At 35.6% G+C, this 24,248-nt stretch overlaps 1 protein-coding gene across 2 annotated transcripts in view; it reads left to right on the top strand.

Annotated features, from left to right (window-relative positions):
- The window catches only part of LOC111510650 (uncharacterized), a 47,746-nt gene that overhangs the window by 7,385 nt on the left and 16,113 nt on the right, over window positions 1-24,248 (top strand). The window contains exons 2-6 of one of the 2 annotated variants that reach the window (XM_074182487.1): window positions 1,844-2,131; window positions 6,090-6,282; window positions 17,297-17,400; window positions 22,776-22,964; window positions 23,066-23,297. In XM_074182487.1, the coding sequence (XP_074038588.1) occupies window positions 2,068-2,131; window positions 6,090-6,282; window positions 17,297-17,400; window positions 22,776-22,964; window positions 23,066-23,297 (782 nt within the window). In that variant the 5' untranslated portion in view covers window positions 1,844-2,067. Of the gene's footprint in view, window positions 1-1,843; window positions 2,132-6,089; window positions 6,283-17,296; window positions 17,401-22,772; window positions 22,965-23,065; window positions 23,298-24,248 lie in introns of both variants that reach the window. The other variant, XM_074182434.1, reaches the window with a different exon arrangement.

Here is a 24,248-nt window from a genome sequence, read left to right as displayed (position 1 = left end):
AGCCAGTCAGTCACTAGACGCGCGACATGTGGACGAGCATTATCGTGCATTAGGTGGAAGTTTTCACCAGCAGCACCAGCAAACGGACGGACGATAGGTAGAAAAATGGTGTCGAGGTACTGTCGAGCTATGAGGGAGCGATTTGGAAAAACGAGATCGGTTCTGCCGCCGATCATGATTCCGCCCCATAGCATTACTGTACCACCTCTGTATGTGTGGACTTCCTGGACGTGTCTCAAATGTTCATTATTTCCAGGTCGTCTCCACAGTCTTACTCGACGAGAATCTGGATGAAATCCAAATCTAGATTCGTCTGTGAACAAAACTGTGGCCCAATCATATGCATACCAGTTTTGATGTTCTTGACACCACTCTAATCTTCTACCGCGATTGCCTCTCGACAAAGGTGGACATCTAAGTGGCCTTCTGTTGTGGAGATCTGCTTCATGCAGTCGATTTCTGACAGTATCACGACCAATGGTTACCTGGTGCGTCTGCTGCAACACGTTAACCAACTCAGGTGCTGTGATTGTCGGTTGTCTTCTTGCGGTTAAGACCAAAAATCGGTCTTGAACTGCAGTTGTAGCGCGTCCTCGCCCTGGATGTTGTTCAGCTGGACTCCTAGTTTCACGGAAACGCCGCCACAATCGACTGATAACACTTTGGGAGACCCCCAAACGAAGAGCTACATCGTTTTGTCGCATGCCACCTTGAAGAAGCCCTACAGCTCTATTCATCTCAGCCAATGGTAAGTGATGGCGTTCCATGTTAAAGCACAATAATTCCAGTTTAATTGCAGCGCAAGAACTGCATAGAATGTACAAACTCGATACTTTCAGATTATTCATTTTAGCCGAAAACCTACAGTTTGTAAAAAACTTGATAAAAGATTAGTTACCGTTTTTGCAGGCTTTGTTCAACCCATAGAAATCTACAGGGTGGTCGAGTGTACCAATTTAATCGAAATTAATATATATATATATATATATATATATATATATATATATATATATATATATATATATATATATATATATATATATATATATATCGACAATGGAAGTCCGAACTGATGAAATACAGGTTTCAACCTAAAACCAGACGAATCGTGTCGAAGACATTTTCAAATATATAAAATTTTAACAATTCCATGTATTTAAATTTTCAAATGCGTAATGTTATTTACGCAACATATTGACAGTTCATCAGTGTCATGATTACCCCACTAGAAAAGGAGACCTCATCAGAATTCCTGCTCATAGTTCTCATTTTATGAAAAAAGCTCTGCGCATAGTGTTTCAATCATCTTCCCGCAAACCTGAGAGAGCCACGGAATAAAAACTCCTTCAAATCAACCTTAAACGAATATTTGCAAGATAAATGTTTTTATGCACGACCGGGCGTAAAGTATCACTTCATCTACGGGATTTGCGGGCGTAAAGTAGTACTTTAGCGCTCGCGGACTACTTTATCGCCCGGCGGGATATAACATCGTTGAGCAGGCGTTAAAGTGAATTTCAATCACATATCGATAGAAATCACATACCTCTTGAAGATGATCACTTGGTGATCGCAACACGTGTCGAGGGGTTAAAAATAACGATTTGGTGTTGGGAAAAAACTCCAGTAATATCCATTACTACACCAAAGGTCCCAAACAGTGCATCACAAACCCAAAAGTAGGCTAGACAAACTCCTACACAATAAATTGAATCGCAATAACTGCAACTAGCAGTAAAATTACCTGCATGTCTTACAATTGATCTAAACACTCAAATAAACCCGAAAGATGTACAACAAAAATGTTTACCGACATAATCAATCGATCAACTTTTTTTTCCAGTTAGCCAACTCGATGCCACCGGCAACCACTTAGTTTATTTACACGGCGATCGTGTAAACGAATGCCCGATGAATGTAAAATTTGGAAAATAAACAACACAGATAGAGAGCAGTGCGACGACGATAAAAAAGTTAGATGGTTTTCCACTGGACGGTTGCTAGTAAGTGTCGCAGTGATGTTCGTGACAATCCCGAAAAGGAAGAAGAAAGTTAAAGAAGAGGGACATGTTCGTTTTTTTATCGATTCTCGTTTTGGGTTATTTTCGATACACGGTTTCTGGATACGTAGGTGAGATAATTTTAGATACTGGACGTGACGTAGGTAGGCAATAGTTAGTCTATTAGGGACGATGAAAAAACCATCGCAAAAGACGCGATGATCTAAACATTTTTCAAGAATTTCGAAATCTTGAAGATTGCCGAAACATCCGAAGAAATGTCAAAAGTATATTTGAATGGTACCGCAGCAATAATTTGAATCTCAATGTCAAAAAATGCTTTGTATTTACTTTCACAAGAAAATTCATTTGGTTGATATTTGACTATAGATTAGAATCAGCTTCACTAAGTAGATTAGTAGCTCAATTACCAGACGAGTAATTTCATTACATGTTTATAGTAGGGACAATGTAACATACAATTAAAAAAAACATATTAAGAAATACAACAAATAAAATAAACAAAAAAAAAACAAACCCAATCTATTTCAGGATATATTCTTTTAGTTGTGTTTGGAATTTCGTGTAATTCAATTTTTTTATATTGTTAAGTATTTTACCAAATTTACTTTTGTGACTCAGCTTATTATATACATTTTATGATTTTATGTTGTAACCGTTGTACAGGGGAGCATCATCTCTACGTACAACGAACATTGTCCCATAGTAAATCAGAAATCAAACAGGAATGTACCCTGGTGAAATGAAGATCTGGCGAGGATGAGACAAAAAACTAGAAAAGCCTTTCAATGTGCAAGGAAATCAGGTTCATGGGACCAATACAGAAGGTCCCTAACTGAGTATGACATAGTCCTGAGAAAATCCAAGAGAGATACGTGGAGAAGGCAAAATGTGAGGAGGTCGAACAGACCCAAGCATGTGCCAGGCTCTACAAAATACTCTCGAAGGAACCTCAGGTCTGAATAAATAATCTGAAAACAAATACGGGGGAGTATACAAAAACCGGAGAAGAGACTATCAGAGACCTTTTCCGAGTACACTTTTCCGGGTCAGAAATAACAAATCTAACACCGGAGTCCTGGGCGAATTCAGAACTGGAGACCTCGAAAAGGGCATCCAGAGAGGACTGGCAAAGAAGGTGATAGATATGGAGAAAATTAAATGGGCTGTAACCTCATTTCAACCCTATAAGTCGCCGGGACCTGATGGCATATACCCAGTAATGCTTCAAAAGGGACCGGAAGCACTTTTCAAAAAATTGTGTATAATTCTCAGGGCAAGCTTAGCACTGGGACACATACCAAAAACTTGGAGACTGATCAGGGCCACCTTCATTCCGAAACCTGGGAAAATCGGACAGGACTCGTCGAAGGCTTTGAGACCAATTAGTCTCATGTCATTTGCGTTGAAAACGCTAGAAAAGCTACTTGGCAGGCATATCAGGGACGTATCATTGGCTATCAGACCATTACATCGAGACCAATATGCATACAGATCAGGTATGTCAACAGAAACGGCTCTATGTCGGGTAACAGAAAAAGTAGAATATACTTACAAAAACAAGGAAGTACTCTTAGCTGCTTTCTTGGATATTGAGGGCGCATTTGATAATACGTCATTAGAATCAATCATCCAGGGGGCGGGGAGAAGAGGGATCGACAAGACAAGCTGTAGGTGGATAGACTGCATGCTTAGGGGAACAGTCTTAGCACGGATAGCAAGAGGCTGTCCTCAGGTGGGTTCTATCCCCTCTGTTATGGAACCTTGTAATGGATGAGCTACTATGTCTCTTGGACCACAATGGGTATAAAGCAGTGGGATATGCTGACAACTTAGTCATCTTAGTCCAGGGTAAATACCATAATGTAGTGAAGGGATGCATGCAGCAGGTCCTAAACATTATAACAATATGGACCGAAAAAGAAGGGCTTAACATAAGCCCACCCAAATCGATCATAGTAGCATTCACCAAGAGGACTAAAACGGAAGGTCTCGGACCTCTAAAACTTCGAGGTGAAGAAATACAAGTGTCGGGGGAGGTTAAATATCTGGGAGTAATTCTAGATTCCAAACTGCCTTGGACCAACATTTGGACAGGATAAAGAGGAAAGCGGAGGTAGCACTGATGCTCGCCAGACGCACCTATGGAAAAACATGGGGCTAAAACCAGACATGGTATATTGGCTATACACGATGGTGGATAAACCCATGATAACATAAACATCTCTGGTCTGGTGGCCAAAGATGAAGCAGGTGACCGCCATCAACAAACTAGGCAAGGTGCAAAGACTTGCATGTTTGGGAATGACGGGAGCAATGAAAACTACCCCAACTGCTGCATTGGAGACACTCCTGAATCTACTTCCTTTACACTTTGTGATAATGGGGGAGGCCAGGATGAGCCAATTCAGAAGTACAACTTTAACACAAATTTCACGGCCAAAATCATAAGCCGTGACGAGTGGAAGACTATTAGTCATTCCAAAAACATATTTGGAAAAAAACACCTGGTATACAGATGGATCGAAGACCAAACATGGAACGGGAGCTGGAATATACCGAGCGGATAGAAATCTAAACTACAGCTATCCGCTAGGACTATACACATCCGTTTTTCAGGCGGAAGTGTATGCTATCTTGCAGTGTGCAAGGCTCATTTAATTGAGACCTCAAAGAAATGAGCGGATCAATATTTTTACAGAGCAAGAGCGCACTAGGGGATCTGAAAAACCCGAAGGTGACGTCAAAACTGGTCTGGGAATGCCATGAAGAACTGAATGAACTTGCAAACAGGACCAATAAGAAGCACACAGAATACTGGAAAAAAGTACCTGGCAACAAACACAGTAGAACCTTCATTAGGGAAGCGCCCGAGAAAAGAACTGAAGAACTACTTCAATATAGTAGGGATCGGCTCAGAATAATTACAGGGTTACTAACCGGTCATTGTCCGCCTAGAGGACACCTGAATGAAATGGGGCTGTACAACGGAGACCTCAGCTGCAGATTATGCAACGAAGGGATAGAAACAGCTCTACACATCTTATGCGAATGTGAGGCACTGAATTACAGAAGGCAGGCAATATATGGACGTACAAAATTACGTCCAGAAGAATATGACGAACATCTAACACGGAACCTGTACAAACTAGTACGGGGAAAGAGACTGATGGAATGGGTGTCATGAGAAGATGGGAGAATAAACGCATTAACCCCAAGAGGCAGTGTTTTCTGGAGACTTGGACTAAATGGTACAGCTCCCAAGGTACAAAAAAAAACAAAAAAAAAAACATTGTGAAAGTTTCAATTGAGAGGAATTAGCTGTTGCCCAAACTGATGTTAGGTATTGAAGATTCAAATAAATTGAATAAAAATAAATTGTTTTCAAATATTTCAAAGGAACAATATTTCTTATTTTATAAAATATACCTACAAGAGGAGCAATTTTCCTCCTGAGTCGACTGATATGTAAATTCCAAGATAAATTCTAGATATAAACCCAAAATTTTTACTTCTTTCTCAAATTCTACCGGATTATTATTGAAATTAAGAAAAAACTTTTTGTAATCTGAATTTTTTCCGGATATAATTGTATAGCAAGCTGTAGCGAAATTCAAATGTAACTCATAAGATCCCAACCAAAGGGTTATTAGTTTAAAGTCTTCCAAAATTGATTTTTCAATGATATTGGTATTTTTAGAAAAGTAAATGCGGGTTAGATCATCAGCAAAAAGACTGATAGAACCACATAAATTCAGTTCTATAATAGAATTGATGTGAATCAAGAATAGAGTCGGACCTGAAACATAACCTTGTGGAACGCCACACTTGATGGTTTTCAAATGATTTTTTCCTGTTTACAAGTAGCTGTTAACTCTTGCAGAAGAATATCATGATCAAAAACTGTGTTCTAATGAGCGACACATTTTCAAGCAAACGTTCATGATACTTGGCGTAATTCACACGTTACTATGGAACATTAACTTATCAGAAAGTAGAAATAATCGTTCTAAATCAGCAATCGTCTTTAAAGTTACCACTATAAGCAAAATAACCTCTCTGTTCCAGAAATAGTTGAAATAACAGGCTGCCACACCTGCAGATTGATGTTAACCTGTCGAAGTTTGAACTCCATCATCGCCATTCTCGATTACAATTTTGTCGAAGACATCGTTGACGAATCTGCGAATGCAGGAGACCTTGCAGGAAACAGCAGCATTAGTTTCGCTCCTGCTTACCCCAGGGATATACTGAATCAAAGGTCAGTACAGTACAGTACAGTACAGTATGTTGTCTGAAAGCAGGTTGTCTCTTCAAAGTTGTGAGGAGGAAACGCTTGTATTTATTATTTTGTAGATAAAAGATGAAATGAAGTTCTTTCTACATGAATTCATTGCATCTAGCAGGTAGCTATCGAAAAAATCTTCATAGTTCAAAAAAGAATAATAAGGGGAATCAGCAACTTCAATTATAACCAAACTGGCAGAACAGTATTCAAATCCACCAATATAATGACAATCTACGCGATTTATATCTATAAATGCCTAAAGTTCATTTATAAAAATTCACACCTCTCCACTGACAATACACCCCTTCTGAATTATAAGCACCTCCTCAAAAATTTTAAATAGCAAAGGGGGTCGTGTGGCACCTTGTTGGAAAGGGATTTCAGTCCTCTGTTCAGCAATATAAAGTTTTTTAAGTTTGGTGCAATCATAACTGAGAAAATTAATTTTTACAATTAAATTAAGTGTTCAAAATGACCACCATTATTCACTTATTGACAATAACCTGACCTATTAAACAGACCATCCCTGTAACACGCTCCTTACCAACCTTGAATCCTGGAAAAAATCTTTGAAGATACTGAAATATTAGACAAAAAGCCAAATAAACAATTAATATGAATCTAGTAGGCTGCTGTCATTTAGGTATTTGAAGTTACTAAAAGACGTCAGTATAATATTTGTGGGTGTATTAAATTTAATTATGGCTCATTTGTCCGAGACTCAAAGAATAGAACAACAAAAATCTTGAACCTCCTTGTTTAACGCCATTTCATTCTTTGTTACCGACCTTTTGTAATAAAAGTTTGTAATGTACTCTGAAATAAAGCTGTTTATTATCATTATTATTGACTTAACTAGTTCAGTGGTCCAATAATTTTTCTGAAAAAGGGGTTGGTTGGATAACAGGATCAATTTTTTCTTAAAAAAACAATTGTTTTCTTGCCGATGTTTCGAATTTAATTAAATGTTTCTTCAGGGCCAGAAAAGTGGTTTCTTCGTGTGGATAATATTACTATAATAAAAACCATCAGACATATTAGATACATATTAAAAAAATAACAAACATTGCAATATGAGGAATCGAAAAGACAGGTTAAAATTGTATAATCAAGGATAACACCTTCAAGGAATATTTGTAGCCATCGTGGTTCAACTCCCAAGAAAGGTTAGATGTTACATTCAGATACTTGATTGCTATTTTCCTTCCTTCGGATGTTTTCCACATTTTTTGTGTAAAGATGGAAAAGTAGAACGCCCGAAATTTTTTTCCAGATATTCTTCTTGTTATTACATTGACTTAGTTGTGATTATGGATGGAAATAGTTTTAACTCAAGCAAGGAACTGGAATTCATCCACAGATAACTTTCCTCATTTCCAATTAAGATAATTACTTTTCGGCAAAAACTAAATCTAGGATATCTAGAACATTAAAATGTTCCATTCACTTCGTTAATAATTTAGAGTGCTCTCAGCCATGTGTGGCTTTAGAAGTAAATAAAACTTTCTCATATGGCGAGTGTTTCGATCAAACACTCTAAAAATAGTCGTTTATCATTCAAAACCGATCCAGCGGTAAATATATCTAAAGGGCCTGCAAAATATATCGACATGGTGAATAAAAAAATCAATAAAAGCAGTAGAATTCATGAATGGCGACTGGCACCAGAATTGAGGCATTAAATTAATAAACTGTTCTACTCTGAAAATTACTAACTCATCCTTGATTCTGTGAGAAAAAAGTTTGTTTGAAATATTACAAAGTACTTTTCAGTTAGGTATATTTCAAAAAGTATACCGGGTGTCCCACATTTTATGTGACAGGCAATATCTGGTTTGTTGAAGGAGGTACACAAAAATATTTCATACAAAAGTTTTAGGAGTTCATGAGAGCTATATTTTGATATAATTTTTAAATATACAGGGTGTTTGGTGTAGGTGCTACAGACCAAAATTCCATTTTTTAAAATAGAACGCCCTGTATATCATTACATATTCAGATGCTACGTTAAATTCTGATATCATTTCATGTTTGGTTTTTGAAATTCGGTTACGGCGTTGTTGAGTTATTGCACTTTTCCTTAAATATAAAGTTTCAAAAAAACTTATTTACTCGTACACGAATCCAGTCTATATCTTTTATTAAATTGAACTAGACTACTACTGAATACAAACCATTATTCTCACTTCTACGATACGATTTCGATATCAGTTGAATATAATATTGAAATTCTTGAGAATGTGACTAACTTGAGGGTGAATTGCTTTTGTATTGCACAATTTCATCAAGTAGCTTATGCTTGTTGATGCCATAGTAACAAATGTTGTTGAATTGTATCTACTTGTCAGTTCGATTCAGTGATTCTTTGCAAAACAGTAACTGTGTTCTTTGTGCGAAAACTCCAGTATGCCTTTCGCGTTTAGTCCAAGTGATTGCATTGATATGTTATTAATTTTTGGGGAATGTCAGAAAAACTGCCGTCAAGCACAACGTCTATACCAAGAACGTATTCCAGACAGACCCATTCCGTCACGAATGACTTTTTCGAGAGTTGTAGAAAAATTGCGAACTGGGTCATTTCCTTCTACTATAAAGCATCGTCATCATACGAGATCTGTTAGAACCGAAGATTTAGAAATCAATGTGTTGGCTTATATTATTATTCATCCACATGTTTCTATCCGTACTCTTGCAGAAGAAGTCGGTGTGAGTAAATCTAATGTACAGAGAATTCTGAAAGAAATTAAATACCACCCATTCAAAATTCAGTTGGTACAAGGTTTGAAACCCACGGACTTTGAACGACGACTTGAATTCATTGCTTGTATTCAGGTAATATTACATGAAAGTCCTAATATATTCAGTCAAATTTTGTGGAGCGATGAATCGCGATTCCACAATAATGGAGTTGTGAATCGACATAACAGTCACTATTGGTCTCAAGAAAATCCCCACTGGGTCCGCGAAAGTAATTTTCAAACTACTTGACCATTAATGTATGGTGTGGATTGTTCAATGGCCGCATCATAGGACCTTACTTTTTCAATGAAAATCTCAATGGATTGTGATATTTACATTTTCTAGAAAATGATTTGATCCAGTTGATGGAAGATATTCCCATAGCAGAACGACAAGGAATTTGGTGGCAACAAGATGGTGCTCCTCCTCACAATTCACAGGTTGTTACTGAATATCTGGATAGAACGTACCCAAATAGATGGATTGGTAGTAAGGGTCCAATTCGGTGGCCGGCTCGTTCCCCAGATTTATCACCGCTTGATTTTTTCCTATGGGGTTATTTAAAAGATATTGTTTTCACTACTCCCCCTTTGAATGTGGATGATCTGAAAATGAAAATTCGACTAGCGTGCAGTGATATTACGCCTGATATTATAAGAGCGACTTGTACGAGAGAAGTGATTCGACGTTTCGAAGCCTGTATAATATCTAATGGGCATCACTTTGAACAATTTTTATGACTTATTTCTAGGTACCTACCATTCTTATGAAATGATTTATCAAGTTATATTATTTACATTGTTATTAATTAAAGATTTGTTTTCGAATACACCTCTTTCAATTTCGCAATTGTTTCATATTCAAAATGATTCCTGACTGAATTCCACAACTCAAAATTGAAACCATTACTTCGAACACCCAAAATTTTGACTAATTTTCATGTGATCTGATGCAGAGAGAATAATTGTATGAGATATTTTTAAAAATAATAGTCGTTCTCAAGACTTTACATTTTAAGCAATAACTCAACAACGCCGTAACCGAATTTCAAAAACCAAACATGAAATGATATCAGAATTTAACGTAGCATCTGAATATGTAATGATATACAGGGCGTTCTATTTTAAAAAATGGAATTTTGGTCTGTAGCACCTACACCAAACACCCTGTATATTTAAAAATTATATCAAAATATAGCTCTCATGAACTCCTAAAACTTTTGTATGAAACATTTTTGTGTATCTCCTTCAACAAACCAGATATTGCCTGTCACATAAAATGTGGGACACCCGGTATAGCTGAAAACAAAAAGAGTGGTAAATAAAATTCTATAAAAGAGAAATGTTGAGAAGAAAAAGCTAAAAACCTCAGAAAAACTATACAGAGAATATTTCCTAATGAATAAGGAAGTTGGAAGACAAATATGAGAAAATTAAGATGATTGAGAAAATGACGACAAGTACGATGTTAAATAAAAACCACACTTAGGTAATCAGTCCTAAGACATGAAGATGACTTTCCACACTTAGGAAACGTTCGTCATCTAACACCAGGCAGCTCTGTTTCGGACTGCCATAGGTCACATCAGAGGTGTCTTTGAAAGACAAACCTAATAAGTGAGCATGTACTCTCGTTTACGAAAAAAAAACATATATGGGATCAAGAGAAAAGGACCCCACGATGGACTGTGAAAAAGCCAAACTTCGACCATCGAATGAGAAATCGCTTTCTGTCCTCTGCAGCTTTAAACTACACAGATGTCCATGCCTTATATGCTAAAATAATTTCAAGACAACTTGGTTGGTGAATTGCGCATCAATGAAATATATTTTTGTTGCATGTCACAGAAAAAATAACTAGTGACTAGTGAAGCTGAGCTGAATTTTTACTAAAAAAATTAAGGCGCTCAGGTCATCTCAAGTCTTCTCAAGACTGTTGGGAAGCTGCCTCAGCGCACTCAGTAGATACGGTATAAGTCCTAAGTGGTTTGAGTCATACTTAGCAGATCGCACCCAGATGGTCAAAATCACTTCATACTCAAATGAAGATAAAATTACTTGCGGCGTCCCACAAGGTTCGGTACTTGGCCCACTTTTATTCCTAATTTACATTAATGACCTATCGTCTATAAACATCCAAGGAAGGTTTACTTTATTTGCTGATGATACTATAATTTTATGGCATGCTCCTAACAACCGTACGTTGTATGAAGTCATTGAGAATAATACCACGAAAATGAAAAACTGGTTTGACTCAAATCTTTTGAGCTTGAATTTATCAAAAACAAAAGTAGTGTCCTATCGTTGCCAGATTCCAGCCGTACATCTAAATCATATTCAAATTGACAACGTACCAACTTCTAAATTCCTTGGCTTGTTCATTGACAGTAATTTAAAATTCAACAAACATGTAGATACTTTGAAATCGAAGCTCTCTTCAGGATGTTATGCAATACGAGTAACTGCATTTGAGCTCGGATCTGCAGAAGCTAGAATAGTTTATCATCCCCTTTTTGAATCCCATCTTCGTTATGGTATTTGCTTTTGGGGTGTGTGCTCTACAACATGCCTTCAATGAGTTTTACTAATACAAAAACGTGCAATATGATGCATATGCAAAGCCTAGTCTAGGGACTCTTGTCGGCCTCGTTTTGCCTCTAACAGAATCCTAACTGTGGTCTCCTTATTTATATATGAGACAATCTTCCTTCTCTTCAAAAATAGGGTCTTGTTCAACAACTTGGATGAGCCAATGTATCAAACCAGGCAAAGATGAATTTTGCCTGGTTTAAATTACCGCTGCCTTCTTCGACCCTAGTTAAAAATTCCATTTATGATGAACTGTATGGAACCTTTGGTGTAGTAATGAATGAATACTGGAGTTTTCTCCCACCTCGACACCTCGACAAGTGTTTCGATCACCAAGTGATCATCTTCAAAGAGGAAGATTAAAACTAGAAACTGATGCGAGCTAGCCCTATTTATGCTATATATCCCATACAGATAAACCATCCAGGCGTACCACCCATACAGGTATACCAACCTAAATTAATTTTACAATTTTGCCTGACCTATCATTTTACAATATATGTTTGTATAAAACAATTTTCAGCTATATAAAAATTAATTTCACAATATTGCCAATCCAAATTTATTTTTGCAATGTGTCCTTATGTAGTAATCAGTAAACCCAACAACATTATTTTATTTTATTTCAACAAGCTATATAGTAAGGCTCTTTGGTATAGGTCCGTCATCGTTATTCATAATATTATTGTGTTTACTCATTTCTACACTCTCATAGGTATCTAGTTGCCTGTTGTTGTTAACTTGTCTAACTAATCTTAATGAACTGAAGTCTGTGGAATGGTTTTGTTGCCAAATATGATGGGCGACTGCTGATTTTTCAGGTCTTCCATATTTTAAGTGTGCTATGTGTTCCTTATATCTTACTTCAATAGATCTTTTTGTCTGTCCATAATATTTTGCATCGCAGTTCTTATATTCAATTTCGTAAATTCCAGACTTTCCCAAATTCTCGACTTTGTCTTTTGGACTTCCCAAAAGGCTCTGTAGTGTATGACTTGTTTTTAAAACCAAGAAGAAGTTTAGGTTAAGAATGAACGAAATCTCGACTTTCAGAAAGTACAAAAACCAAGATAAATACATCTCAGTTCCATACCACCAATATACGACAAACTTTGGAAAGATTTTCAAGGAACTAGTTATGAAGGTGGTTTTTAAAACAAGTCACTACAGAACCTTTTGGGAAGTCCAAAAGACAAAGTCGAGAATTCGGAAAAGTCTGGAATTTACGAAATTGAATGTAAGAACTGCGATGCAAAATATTATGGACAGACAAAAATATCTATTAAAGTAAGATATAAGGAACACATAGTAATATCTATGGTATTTTATTGATTTGATTCAATTTGGTTTAAATTGATTTATTCAATTTTATTGTCCATGCTCTTATATCCTGAACGTTTGTATTATTATTATTTACATGTCTCTTTTCAGTTCATGTTATCACTTACTTTTAGTGATTTTACTTCTGCGATACTTTTGTGATTTCATTTATATGTTATTTATATTTCGCACAAGGCTTTGTCAATACGAATTTATTCTTCAGACAATAAAGTATATTTGAATTGAATTGAATTGTTAGCAAGGCTGAGACACGCAAAATGCGGGGTAGAAATTGCGAAATTGGCTAGGGCTGCTGCTAATAATATAAAATATTGCAATTCATCAAATAAATAATGAAGTAGATTACGAATAAATAGTATTTCTATGTTATCCTGCGATTTTCATGAATGTTTGTTCTTCTTTTTCTTCTCTTTTTTTATGGTTTTCGCTTCCATTCGGCGCAGTCGACCAGTTGAATATTTGTTGTATCGTCGTTCCACATCGACTCTCGAATTATATTCAAACTAATTGTAATTTGATGTAAAAAATAGATAAACATCAGAAGGTTAACCATTTCATCAAACTATTCTCTATTAAGCCCAACAAAACATACAAACGCCCCACCACCTTGTACAAAAAAACCACTAAATGCAAATTAGAAACCATATTACAATACAAAACATATGCACACCTTATCAGCGTCTGAATCTAGTGATCGGGCACCGAGACGGCCGTTTACCTAATTTATTCAACCCCTCAGCATCGTGAAAAGCTATTCGAAATGAAAATTAATCAGAGAAAGCGATCAGATAACCGCTGTCAATTTTTTCCGATCTTGATTTCGTCATGGACATTTTAATGGAACACTTAATGACGTGCATGAATTACGATCCTGTATGGCATTGACGATCGAGAGTTGGGGTAGGTTCGTTAGGGGAGGCTTTGTATTGCTTTTACTTGGCCACGTGCTTGCTGTTGTTCGCACAAACATGATACAAGTTGATTTCATCCAAGGGTGTGGGGATGGTGTGTGGAAATTTTGATAAAAGGTTGCACGATACACAGTTAGATATTCAGGGATGTTGAACTGTTCAAAGAACAAATAAATATTGGTTTGAAGGTGGTTGATAATGATTCATGGTGAATTTCATTGGTTTGGACATATATTGTCTAATAGAAATCATCACACATGGGCTATAGTAACATACTGCGTACGATTTTCTATGAAAGTGCTATAAAAGGAAACTAAAGCCGTTATCGTCGACCTTGCTTCTCGGAAACCATGTTGGTTTTCGGTTATAATTTCAAATTTTTCAATAAATGTTATAAGACGGTCCAGAAAAGAGTATTCGACTACTTTTTGAAAACCGAAAGGTATCATTACTGGTCTATAATTTTCCAAATTATTTCGATATTTTTTTTTGTGAACTGGAATCACTTTCCCACATTTTAGTCCTTTTGGGAAAGCGCCATTAGAGAAAGACAAATTGACCATGAAAGTGAGAGGTGTTAATATCGATTCGATAACTTTTTTCAATAAAAAAGGAGGAACATCATCTGGATCTGTCGAACATTTATTTTTTAGTCTATTATTTAATATGCTGAGTAACTCATTTTCCTGAAATGGACTCAGAAAAATAGAATTGAGATTAAAATCCGTATTTTCTATTGTTTCTATGCTTTTTTTGTCTAATTGAGAAACCAGATCATTTGGAGCAGTAACAAAACAGTTGTTGAGAAGTGTTGCCAACTCAGAGGGATTTTCAATCATTTCATCTCCCATTTTTATCAATGGAGAATTTATATCAATACCCCCAGTCCGACGCCTATTAATAATATCTCAAACGTAATATGAGAAAAAACATCGAACGGTTCTTTTGGCGGTATTTTCGCATTCTTTGTCGAAGTTTTCGCGTTCTTTGTCACATATCCCTATTTTAATGGCTCGTTAGCGGCGTCCTCAAGAGATATAGAGGGTAGACATATCTCAATGATTTTGTGGGTGAATTGCAGTGATATTCGCTTGAGACGACTATGTTACTTATTTTGATGTAGCGACATGTTTGTCGGGGTACTCGCTTTAGATGCCGCGTCCGCATCCCCAATACACCCGCGGAGGCCTATTTTCGGCGTTAGATTGAAACTTTTCAAGGCCACCTTGACAAAAGTATCAACATTACCATCCGCCTTCAATTTTTCGCCTTCAAAACGCTTCACAAATCTACCCTAGAAATAAACCGTATTCCTCTTGTCCCTCTTAAGCCTTCCTTTCGCTTAAACCAACTTCAAGCATCCCCCGTTCAACAAGATTCCACCCTCGTCGATTACACCCGTTCTCCTTCGCCGTATCCTTACGCAAGGACCTCCGAGTCGTGTCCTCGGCCTGTTTCTAGGTCGCAGCCGGGTCACCGAAAACAAAACCAGGTCGTTTTCGGAGATTGGAACAATTCCCACACCCGAATTTCAGTAGGCCACGCTCCGTTCGGGGGTTGTCTCTCGGGCAAGGTCGAGGGTAAGGTCTGCCGGAGGACGAAATTCGGGAGATTCGAAGAGAAACGTTTATCGATCTGTTGTTGCGAGCTTGAATCAATTATTTACGGAATTTGCGTAGTTGGCGTCGGTGGGAGTCGAGGAGGGGGAGAAGTCTTTTTGTTGTGGAGAATGGCTGAAGAAGTGATTTGTTTCAAAAATTCTTAGTAGTGCCACGCCTTCATTCAATGACTTAACAACTTATGAAAAGTAATTGACAGAATTGAATCTTGTCTATCCAAATCGATGGATCGGTAGGGGTGTAGAAGAACCTAACCAGGCGTGGGCACCAAGGTCCCCAGATCTAAACCCGATAGATTTTTATTTTTGGAGACATTTGAAGTCACTGGTTTATAAGACTCCAGTAGTGAACAAGGAAGATCTAAGAAACCGAATAGTAGACGCCTGTGAAACAATAAGAAACACACCAATAATTTTTGAGTGGGTACGAGATTCAATGACTAGACGATTGACTGCCTGTATCTTCGCTGAAGGTGGACACTTCTAACAATTTATTTGAATACAATTTAGTTTCGTTTATTTTAGTTTATTCTACATATTCAAAATTTCCTGAAATAAAATGTTGACATTTCTTGCAAATTTTATTAAAACAAATACTGATTATGCACCCTTGATACAAAAATAACTATTTCGCTTAAGGATGTCATAAAGGAACGTACCCAACAGTAATGACCTCTTCAAACGAGTAAAACGTCAAATTTATTTCCAAAGCATTCTTGTGAAAAATGCAAAATATTCGTAATAACTTCAACATGCATCGATTATCAAATAATCGACTTGAAGTTTTCAAGTCCAAATATTTAGAAAACGGTTGCTTACAGCGACTAGTAACAAGGGTAGCTTATTTACGTAGATATGATAGAGGAATCGATTTTTTTACTGAAAAATGTGCTAGAAGTACGCCCAAAAAAGTTATGAATCTTTAAAAAAGAAAAAGACGTGTAGGTGGCGCCCCCTACGAGTAAGAGCAATAAGAACATCAGGTTCGAATTCGACACCTCAAAAACCTCCTATTACCAAGTTTCGTTTAATCAAGTTCAGTATTTCAAAAGTTATTTGAAAGAAACGAAAGTAAAAATAAAACTTCAACATCCTGTATCTTGGAAACGAAGCGTTTCCGGACATTTATTTATTTGGACAATTCATATTAGAATATTGTGAGGAATCACCTCCTGAAGTTTGTTAAAGTACTTTTGAATTACCCTGTATACATGTTTTTGGGAAGGTCTATTGAAATATTATCTATGCAACTCGACGTTGTGCTGCCAACTCTTGTTATATCTATTAAAGTTATAGTCAAATCGATACATAATGGCATAATGGTCTTTCAAACCGATAAAAAGTTTCGATGATACCTTTTGAGACAGCTTTTTCTTCAATTCTGTAAAATCGAACAGAAAATCATCACATGACAGAAATGTCTCTCTTCCCCTGCGGCATATGCGGCTTTCACGATTAACCATATGTTAGGTCAGTGACACAAAATGGAAATGAACAGCGATTTCAGGGGTAGATATAACAACCCCTAAATTGCGTTTGGCTATTCTCACAATATAGATGTTGGACCTTTCGAACATTTTCTATAAATTGATCAATCATGAAATATTTACTTCGAATAGTTCCAATATGGAACCATTGGTTTATTCATATAAATAGTATTGATGTACAGGTCAAAAAAGATGATTTCTCTTCATATCGCAACCACTGAGGTCTTTCAGAAAAAACGAACACACATTCCTTAGTTTCATAAATATTTCGGATATATGTATATCTGTATATCTTTGTTTCAGATGTTCCGGTTTAAACCTTTGTAGTTTTATATTATCAGAAGACTGCCCTGGTTCGGATATTTTCGGCCCAGGAAATATAACAATAAAGTATGCCTGTGTTACTGGTGAGTACAATGATTTTCCCAGCTTATAATAATAATAAAACATTTTTCAACCATTTTCGGAACGTAATGTACAAATGGTGAGTCAAAAATTGTTCTACATAATATACAGCGTGACTCACGGTCGATGGTAGGTTAGACGTTTCTGGAAAACGCAAAGCATGATTTTTCTGAAAATTTCACCTCTCACATTTCCTTACCTGTTCTATCGATCTAAAATATTTTTAGCATTGCGGCGTTGCCACTTCCATCAAAAAGTCCAAGCAACTTAATTTTTTTAAATGGAACACCCCGTATATTAATACATTTTTGGAATCGCTCTGGTATTTTAATATTTTTTGTCCTATACCTATTTCTATCTGTTTTCGAGATAAAAAATAAATTATGCTAAATATGGTCCAAAACATTTATTTGAAATTAAGTACATCAGTACTCTCAATTCATGAAAAGCTGATATTTTGATGATAGTTTGGACAAACTTGAAATATTCAAATAACACCAAGAAATCGACTCCATATCATACAAGGCGTGCTAAAATTACTATTATTTCCATTGTGCATAAAAGTACTCAAAAGTTCATTTTTTCAAATGAAACCCCCTGTATATTACTCGGTGAATTGAAAGATGGTGAAAAATGCTTCAAGATGATATACATGTCCCTATACCTAAATCGTCAAGTTTTCTTAAAAAAGCCGTTTTTGTGTAAAAATAGTTATTCGCGTTTTACCTACAAGTGGTGAAAGTGGCATTTTATTTTGTGAGTGCAAAACGAGCGTCAGCAAGTGGAGCAAACTCACGAGCAAAATAAAATCACTTTTAACAAATGTATCATACGCAATGCTGAAAATATTTTAGATCGATAAAACAGGTAAGGAAATGTGAGAGGTGAAATTTTCAAAAAAATCATGCTTTGCGTTTTCCAGAAACGTCTAACCTACCATCGACCGTGAGTCACTCTGTATACATAGGAGGATGAAAACAATAGTTAGTCATACTTGAATAAAAAATCAAAGAATAAAGATATAAAAATAAAAAGATACAAAAACCACGGCATATAATATACAAATGTCACAATTTCAAAAGGAACAAATAAATATATTATTTTATATTGAAGGTTATTATTTGTTTCAAACAAATCAAACAATTATTTTTTTTAATACTTCCAAACAAAAACAACCATGTATCACTTTTGTGTAAACAAATTTTTCTCTATTTTTTACAATTTTTTTAATATTTTTGCGTTTGGTGACACATGGTTGCTTTTGTTTCTTTTGTAGTATTTAAAAAATATTTGTCGTAAAAATTAATGTGTTTAAAATAAATTGTTTATTAAATGAATAAAGAAAATATAAATAATGATTTTTTTTTCAGAATATAAAAGAAAAATAGAAATAATGATTTTAATAAAATCGTTCCTCAATATCCATATTTAGTAGCAAAAAAAAATTGTTAATCAACAAATGCGTATTCAAGCAATAAAAAAAATGTTTAGGAAATGATTTAATTTTTTAAACATTTTTTAACAAATGGAGCTGAAAATTATAAAAAATCATTTAAATGTTACTTCAAATAATAAGAATACAAATAAATTTGAATATCGAAAAAAATTCATTGCTTTAATTGAATTTTTCACTTTTTAACGTCTTCGATTAATAATAACAAAGTGGAAAATGAAAACTTTTTTATTTTTCCAACGGGAGTCTTTTTTAAAGGCTTTCAACAAACGCTCCAAGAAGTGAAAAAAAAATGAGGTTTTCAGTTTAAAAATTATCTGGGTTTTTCTGTAAATTTAAAAATTTAAAACTCTAAATTAAAATTATAAATATTGGTGATAGAGTTCCGGAAGGTGGGACTTTTTTTCAGTAAATTTCCTCCTCTTTAAGGATTTTTTTTCAAATTTCGGATATCTTCAATATTTTCCGAGATACTTGCAAAAAATCAAACCCCCCTTTTTGTTTTACTAAATTATTCATAACTTTTGAAACGTTTTCTAGCCCCCTTGAAATTTCTCAAAAAGTTGCTAGAGGTCATTCCGAATCGAATGAGATCGTAATTTTCGGTGCCCTTGTACAGAATTTCCAAAAAAAGGATATTGTGACCCAGACTATATTAGAAGAAACGAAGGAAGCAACCTGTAAAAATAGATACGTCCCTCAATGACTCGGCCTGCTTTATATTAAGTGAGTTTTTATGAAAGATCACGCAATGCTAACACGTGGTTTCATTTTCCAATTCCACAGCCACGTCTGGCCTGATGTAACATGTAACTTCAACTTATTCGAAAATAATTAATCGGAATCGACTGCACAGATGTTTTATTGAAATTGAATTGAAGAAGCATTTCCGTTTCCTTAAATAGACATCAGAAGTGTCGGTCGAAACGAAATTGACTCTAGTCAATACGGAATATTTCACTTGCTGTGAATTTTTCTGGAATACCATTTAAGATTTTGCTTCTCTACTCCTGATAGTTAGCTCAAACTTTTTCTCCTTCTCTGATAAATATGAACGAGGTGTCATTCTGTGCGGAATAGCATGTAGATGATTTTTGAAAAAATCAAGTTCCGCTTGCAAAAATTGCAAAACTTATAAACAATTACCTGGAACAAAATTAGGTTTGGTTTTTTGCGAATATCTCAAAAACTATCTGACATTTCACAAATTTGATATAAATCAGCTTGCAATGCGACGTTTCGTTCATTAGATTTCATCAACTTTTTTTAAACGACCTCTAGTTTTTTTCATCGATTTTTGTAGCAACTTTGTAGCATACTGTATTGTATTACAATATTGTATTGTATTACAATACATGTCAATGTATGTCTTTCCGTTTCCGAAAAAGCAATAGTGAGATCAGCTACAAAATGGACCTGTATAATTTTAGATGGGCAAAACCATTGTGGTACGTAATTTGCAATCGCAACGACAATAACAATATTCCTTTCAAATTCACTCTACAAAAAAGCAATAACAGAATGCCCTTCTGTAACAAAACGATTGCAAATAATCGCCTGGGCCACGGTGATCCATCATTCATTTTGATTATGCACTCTATGCAGCATAAGCGTGCATTTCACCATTTTCATTGTCAGAGTATCAACCTCTCTAGTAAGTACAATGGAGGGTTTCGTACACAAAAGACGGCTCGTGTGCGTTTTTCAATATCCACGAGATTGGCGAGTTTTCACGGTTTGCCGATTTTACGCCCTATTTATTGAAAGTCATTCGGCACATAAAATATACGAGGGGTGAGTAATATTTTCCCCTGAAATGCCGAAATTGTAGTTGCGTAAGTTGGAGTACCAATAACTGGATTAGGTAACGAATATAAAACAAAAATCCGGTGTCCAACAAAAATATTTCCTCTAAACACTAGAACAGTAGTACTATCCTCGAGGAGCGTTTCACCATGAAAATACGACTCCAAAAAGGAGGTAGTTACAAATATATATTGAACATGGAGATATTTGCATTTTCGAGTGTCGAGATACTGCAGTGGAAATGAAGAAAATTAGATTATTATTTGATAATAAAAGAGTTAGGATAAGTGACTAGGAAATTTTTTATTAAAATGTACTCTCATAATTGGGTCTCTTTTTTTGAAAAATCTACAGAAACAAGTATTTTCAGCAGGATGGAATTACCTGCTATCATCTGTAGCTGTTCTTTCAATTTGAACAGCTGTTATATGTTGCTGTTCATCTGTAGCGATGCATCTGCTCGTATGTATCTGTTCATCTAATTTGAACAACAGTTCAAATGTTTCTGTTCATCTAATTTGAACAGTTGTTTATATGAAGCTGTTCATTGGTAATTATTATTCTGTTCATATGTAGCTGTTTATTCAATTCGAACAATTGTTCATATGTAGCTGTTCATATGTAGATGGTCATTCACTTTGAACAGCTGTTCATATGTAGCCAGGCATCTGTTCATACGTATCTGTGCATCTAATTTGGAAACTGTTCATCTGTTGCGGTTAATTCAATTTAAACAGCTGTTCATATGATGGAGCTGTTCATCTGTTCATTTAATTCGACAAGATGTTCATCTGTAGCGATGCATCTGCTCATATGTATCTGTTCATCTAATTTGAACAACAGTTCAAATGTTTCTGTTCATCTAATTTGAACAGTTGTTCATATAAAGCTGTTCATATGTAGCTATTCTTCTGTTCATATGTAGCTGTTCATTCAATTTGAACAGCTGATCATATGTAGCTGTTCCTCTGTAGATGTTCATTCACTTTGAACAGCTGTTTATCTGTAGCGATGCTTCGGTTCATACGTATATGTGCATCTAATTTGGAAAACTGTTCATCTCTTGCGGTTAAATCAATTTAAACAGCTGTTCATGTGATGGAGCTGTTCATCTGTAGACATTCTTCTGTTCATTTAATTCGACAAGATGTTCATCTGTAGCGATGCATCTGCTCATATGTATCTGTTCATCTAATTTGAACAACAGTTCAAATGTTTTTGTTCATCTAATTTGAATAGCTGTTCATATAAAGCTGTTCATATGTAGCTATTCTTCTGTTCATATGTAGCTGTTCATTCAATTTGAACAGCTGATCATATGTAGCTGTTCCTATGTAGATGTTCATTCACTTTGAACAGCTGTTTATCTGTAGCGATGCTTCGATTCATACGTATATGTGCATCCAATTTGGAAAACTGTTCATCTGTTGCGATTAAATCAATTTAAACAGCTGTTCATGTGATGGAGCTGTTCATCTGTAGACATTCTTCTGTTCATTTAATTCGACAAGATGTTCATCTGTAGCGATGCATCTGCTCATATGTATCTCTTCATCTGGAGCGATTCTTCTTTAGCTGTTCATCTAATTTGAACAGCTGTTCATATGTAGCTGTTCGTCTGTAGCGATTCATCTGTAACTATTCATCTAATTTGAACAGCTGTTCTTGTGTATCTGTTCATCTAATTTGAGCAGCTTTTCATATGTAGATGTAATTTTGAGCAGCTTTTCATATGTATATGTTTATATGTAGCTGTCTATCTAATTTGAATAGCTATTCATAGGTAATGACTTATCTATTCACTTGTAGCTGTTAATTTAATTTGAACAGCTATTCATCTGTGACGATTCATATGTTCATATGTAGCTGTTCATCTGTAGCGAGTCATTTGTTTGTCTACAGCTGTTCATTCAATTTAAACAGATGTTCATATGCAGCTGTTCATTCAATACGAACAGTTTTTCATTATATGTTCATCTGCAGCTGTTCATCTGATCTGAATTAGCCTGTACACTCTCTCTGTATGATTCTCTTCAGCTTATCGCTCTTAAAATTCACCTTTTTACGAGCGTGTTGATTCTAATCAAAGCTAACAGATGAAAATAACCGTTCCAGAAGACAGGATCAAGAAGTACTGCAACAGCGACATAGTCCTGCCGAGCGAATACACAAAGGACGGTTCGGAAGGATTCATCCACAATCCTGGCTATCCGAGATTCTACTCCGGACACAAGGACTGTCGGTGGAGGATCACCGGAAACGCTGAACAAAGGATTCGAGTCACGATCCTGGACATTTCCCTTATCGGTAAGAAATTGTAAGTTAATATTAATAGTCGGGGAAAATTAGAATTTTTTTGGAAATAGTCCGAGAAAATTAGACTCACTTTAGACAACCGTTATTTTCAGTCGACAACGTGGAATGCACGGATGTCCTCGAAATAAGAGACACTGGACAGGTTATACACTCGGCTTGTAGGCAGCAACATCCTCCCACAGAAATTGTTTCAGGAAGTGAGTCAATTGAAGTAGTTTTAAGTTCGCGACAGGAGTTCAATCCCCGTAGGGGATTTCTGATTTACTACAGCGTCGTTGGCTGTTCTGAGCTGCCTACCCCTCAAGGCGCTTACATAGTCCACAGGTGAGACATCAGAATTATTATACAATAGAGACATTTGAAATTAGAAGTCATCTCTTTTACTTAAATGCAAATTACTGTACTTATACGGTATTCCGGAAATACCTACTACTCCCACTGAAACTTATAGTGAGCTTCATTGAATCACCATGCTAAAATTTAGACATATGTTTGGAAATTCATCCATTCATTGTTCCAACAAACAAATTTTCATAAAAATCACTCAATATCTTCTTGAAGAACAGCATCAACTAACTATATGTTCTTGTACAAAAATAACTAAGTATTATAATATAAGAATTGACAATCATTAAAAGTATGAATGAAAACTTTGACATTTTCCTTTGTAAAGACGCCATCTATCGATCGATAGAAAACTCAATACATTGAATGTATTTTGTGTCAGAGCAAAAATACTTTGTTTTTTAGGTTTCTTAGGTTCAGTTGAGAAATATATTCATCCACAAAACTGCAGAATGGCAAATGGTATCTGTGATTTGTTGAAAATCAAGAAAGAAAGTTGTTTCTTCTGCTACATGATTTTATTTTTCCATATCAATGAAAGATGAGTTTGCGACGCCATCATAGAATTATATTTTTCCGAAAGAATAGGATGAGGTACACTTCACACATTGGAATGACAACATTATCCCAACATTACCTGAATTTTTTCATTCCTTAATATTTACATTTAATATGTTTAAATAATTTTTTTTTGTTTTTATGTCAGAGTGACGAAAGGCGCGCGGAAGCCAGCTTTTGGCTCTATTTTCAGGGCTCTGTGAAAATTATAAATAATCGAGATACAGTTTTGGGAGTCAGGACTTTTTTTACGCAAATTCATTGATCTTTTCAAATCTTTTTTCAAATTTCCAAAATTTTGAAAATTTTCCGAGATATTAAGAAAAAACTAAAGCCCCATTTTTTTTCACTTAATTGTTTATAACTTTTGTA

Source organism: Leptinotarsa decemlineata, unplaced genomic scaffold, assembly GCF_025532065.1.
Source record: "Leptinotarsa decemlineata unplaced genomic scaffold, Ldec_3_MD MMD2_P_RNA_scaffold_1, whole genome shotgun sequence".
Lineage (NCBI taxonomy): Eukaryota > Metazoa > Arthropoda > Insecta > Coleoptera > Chrysomelidae > Leptinotarsa > Leptinotarsa decemlineata.
Note: the sequence above shows the minus strand (reverse complement) of the source record. Positions and strands in the feature narration are given on the sequence as shown.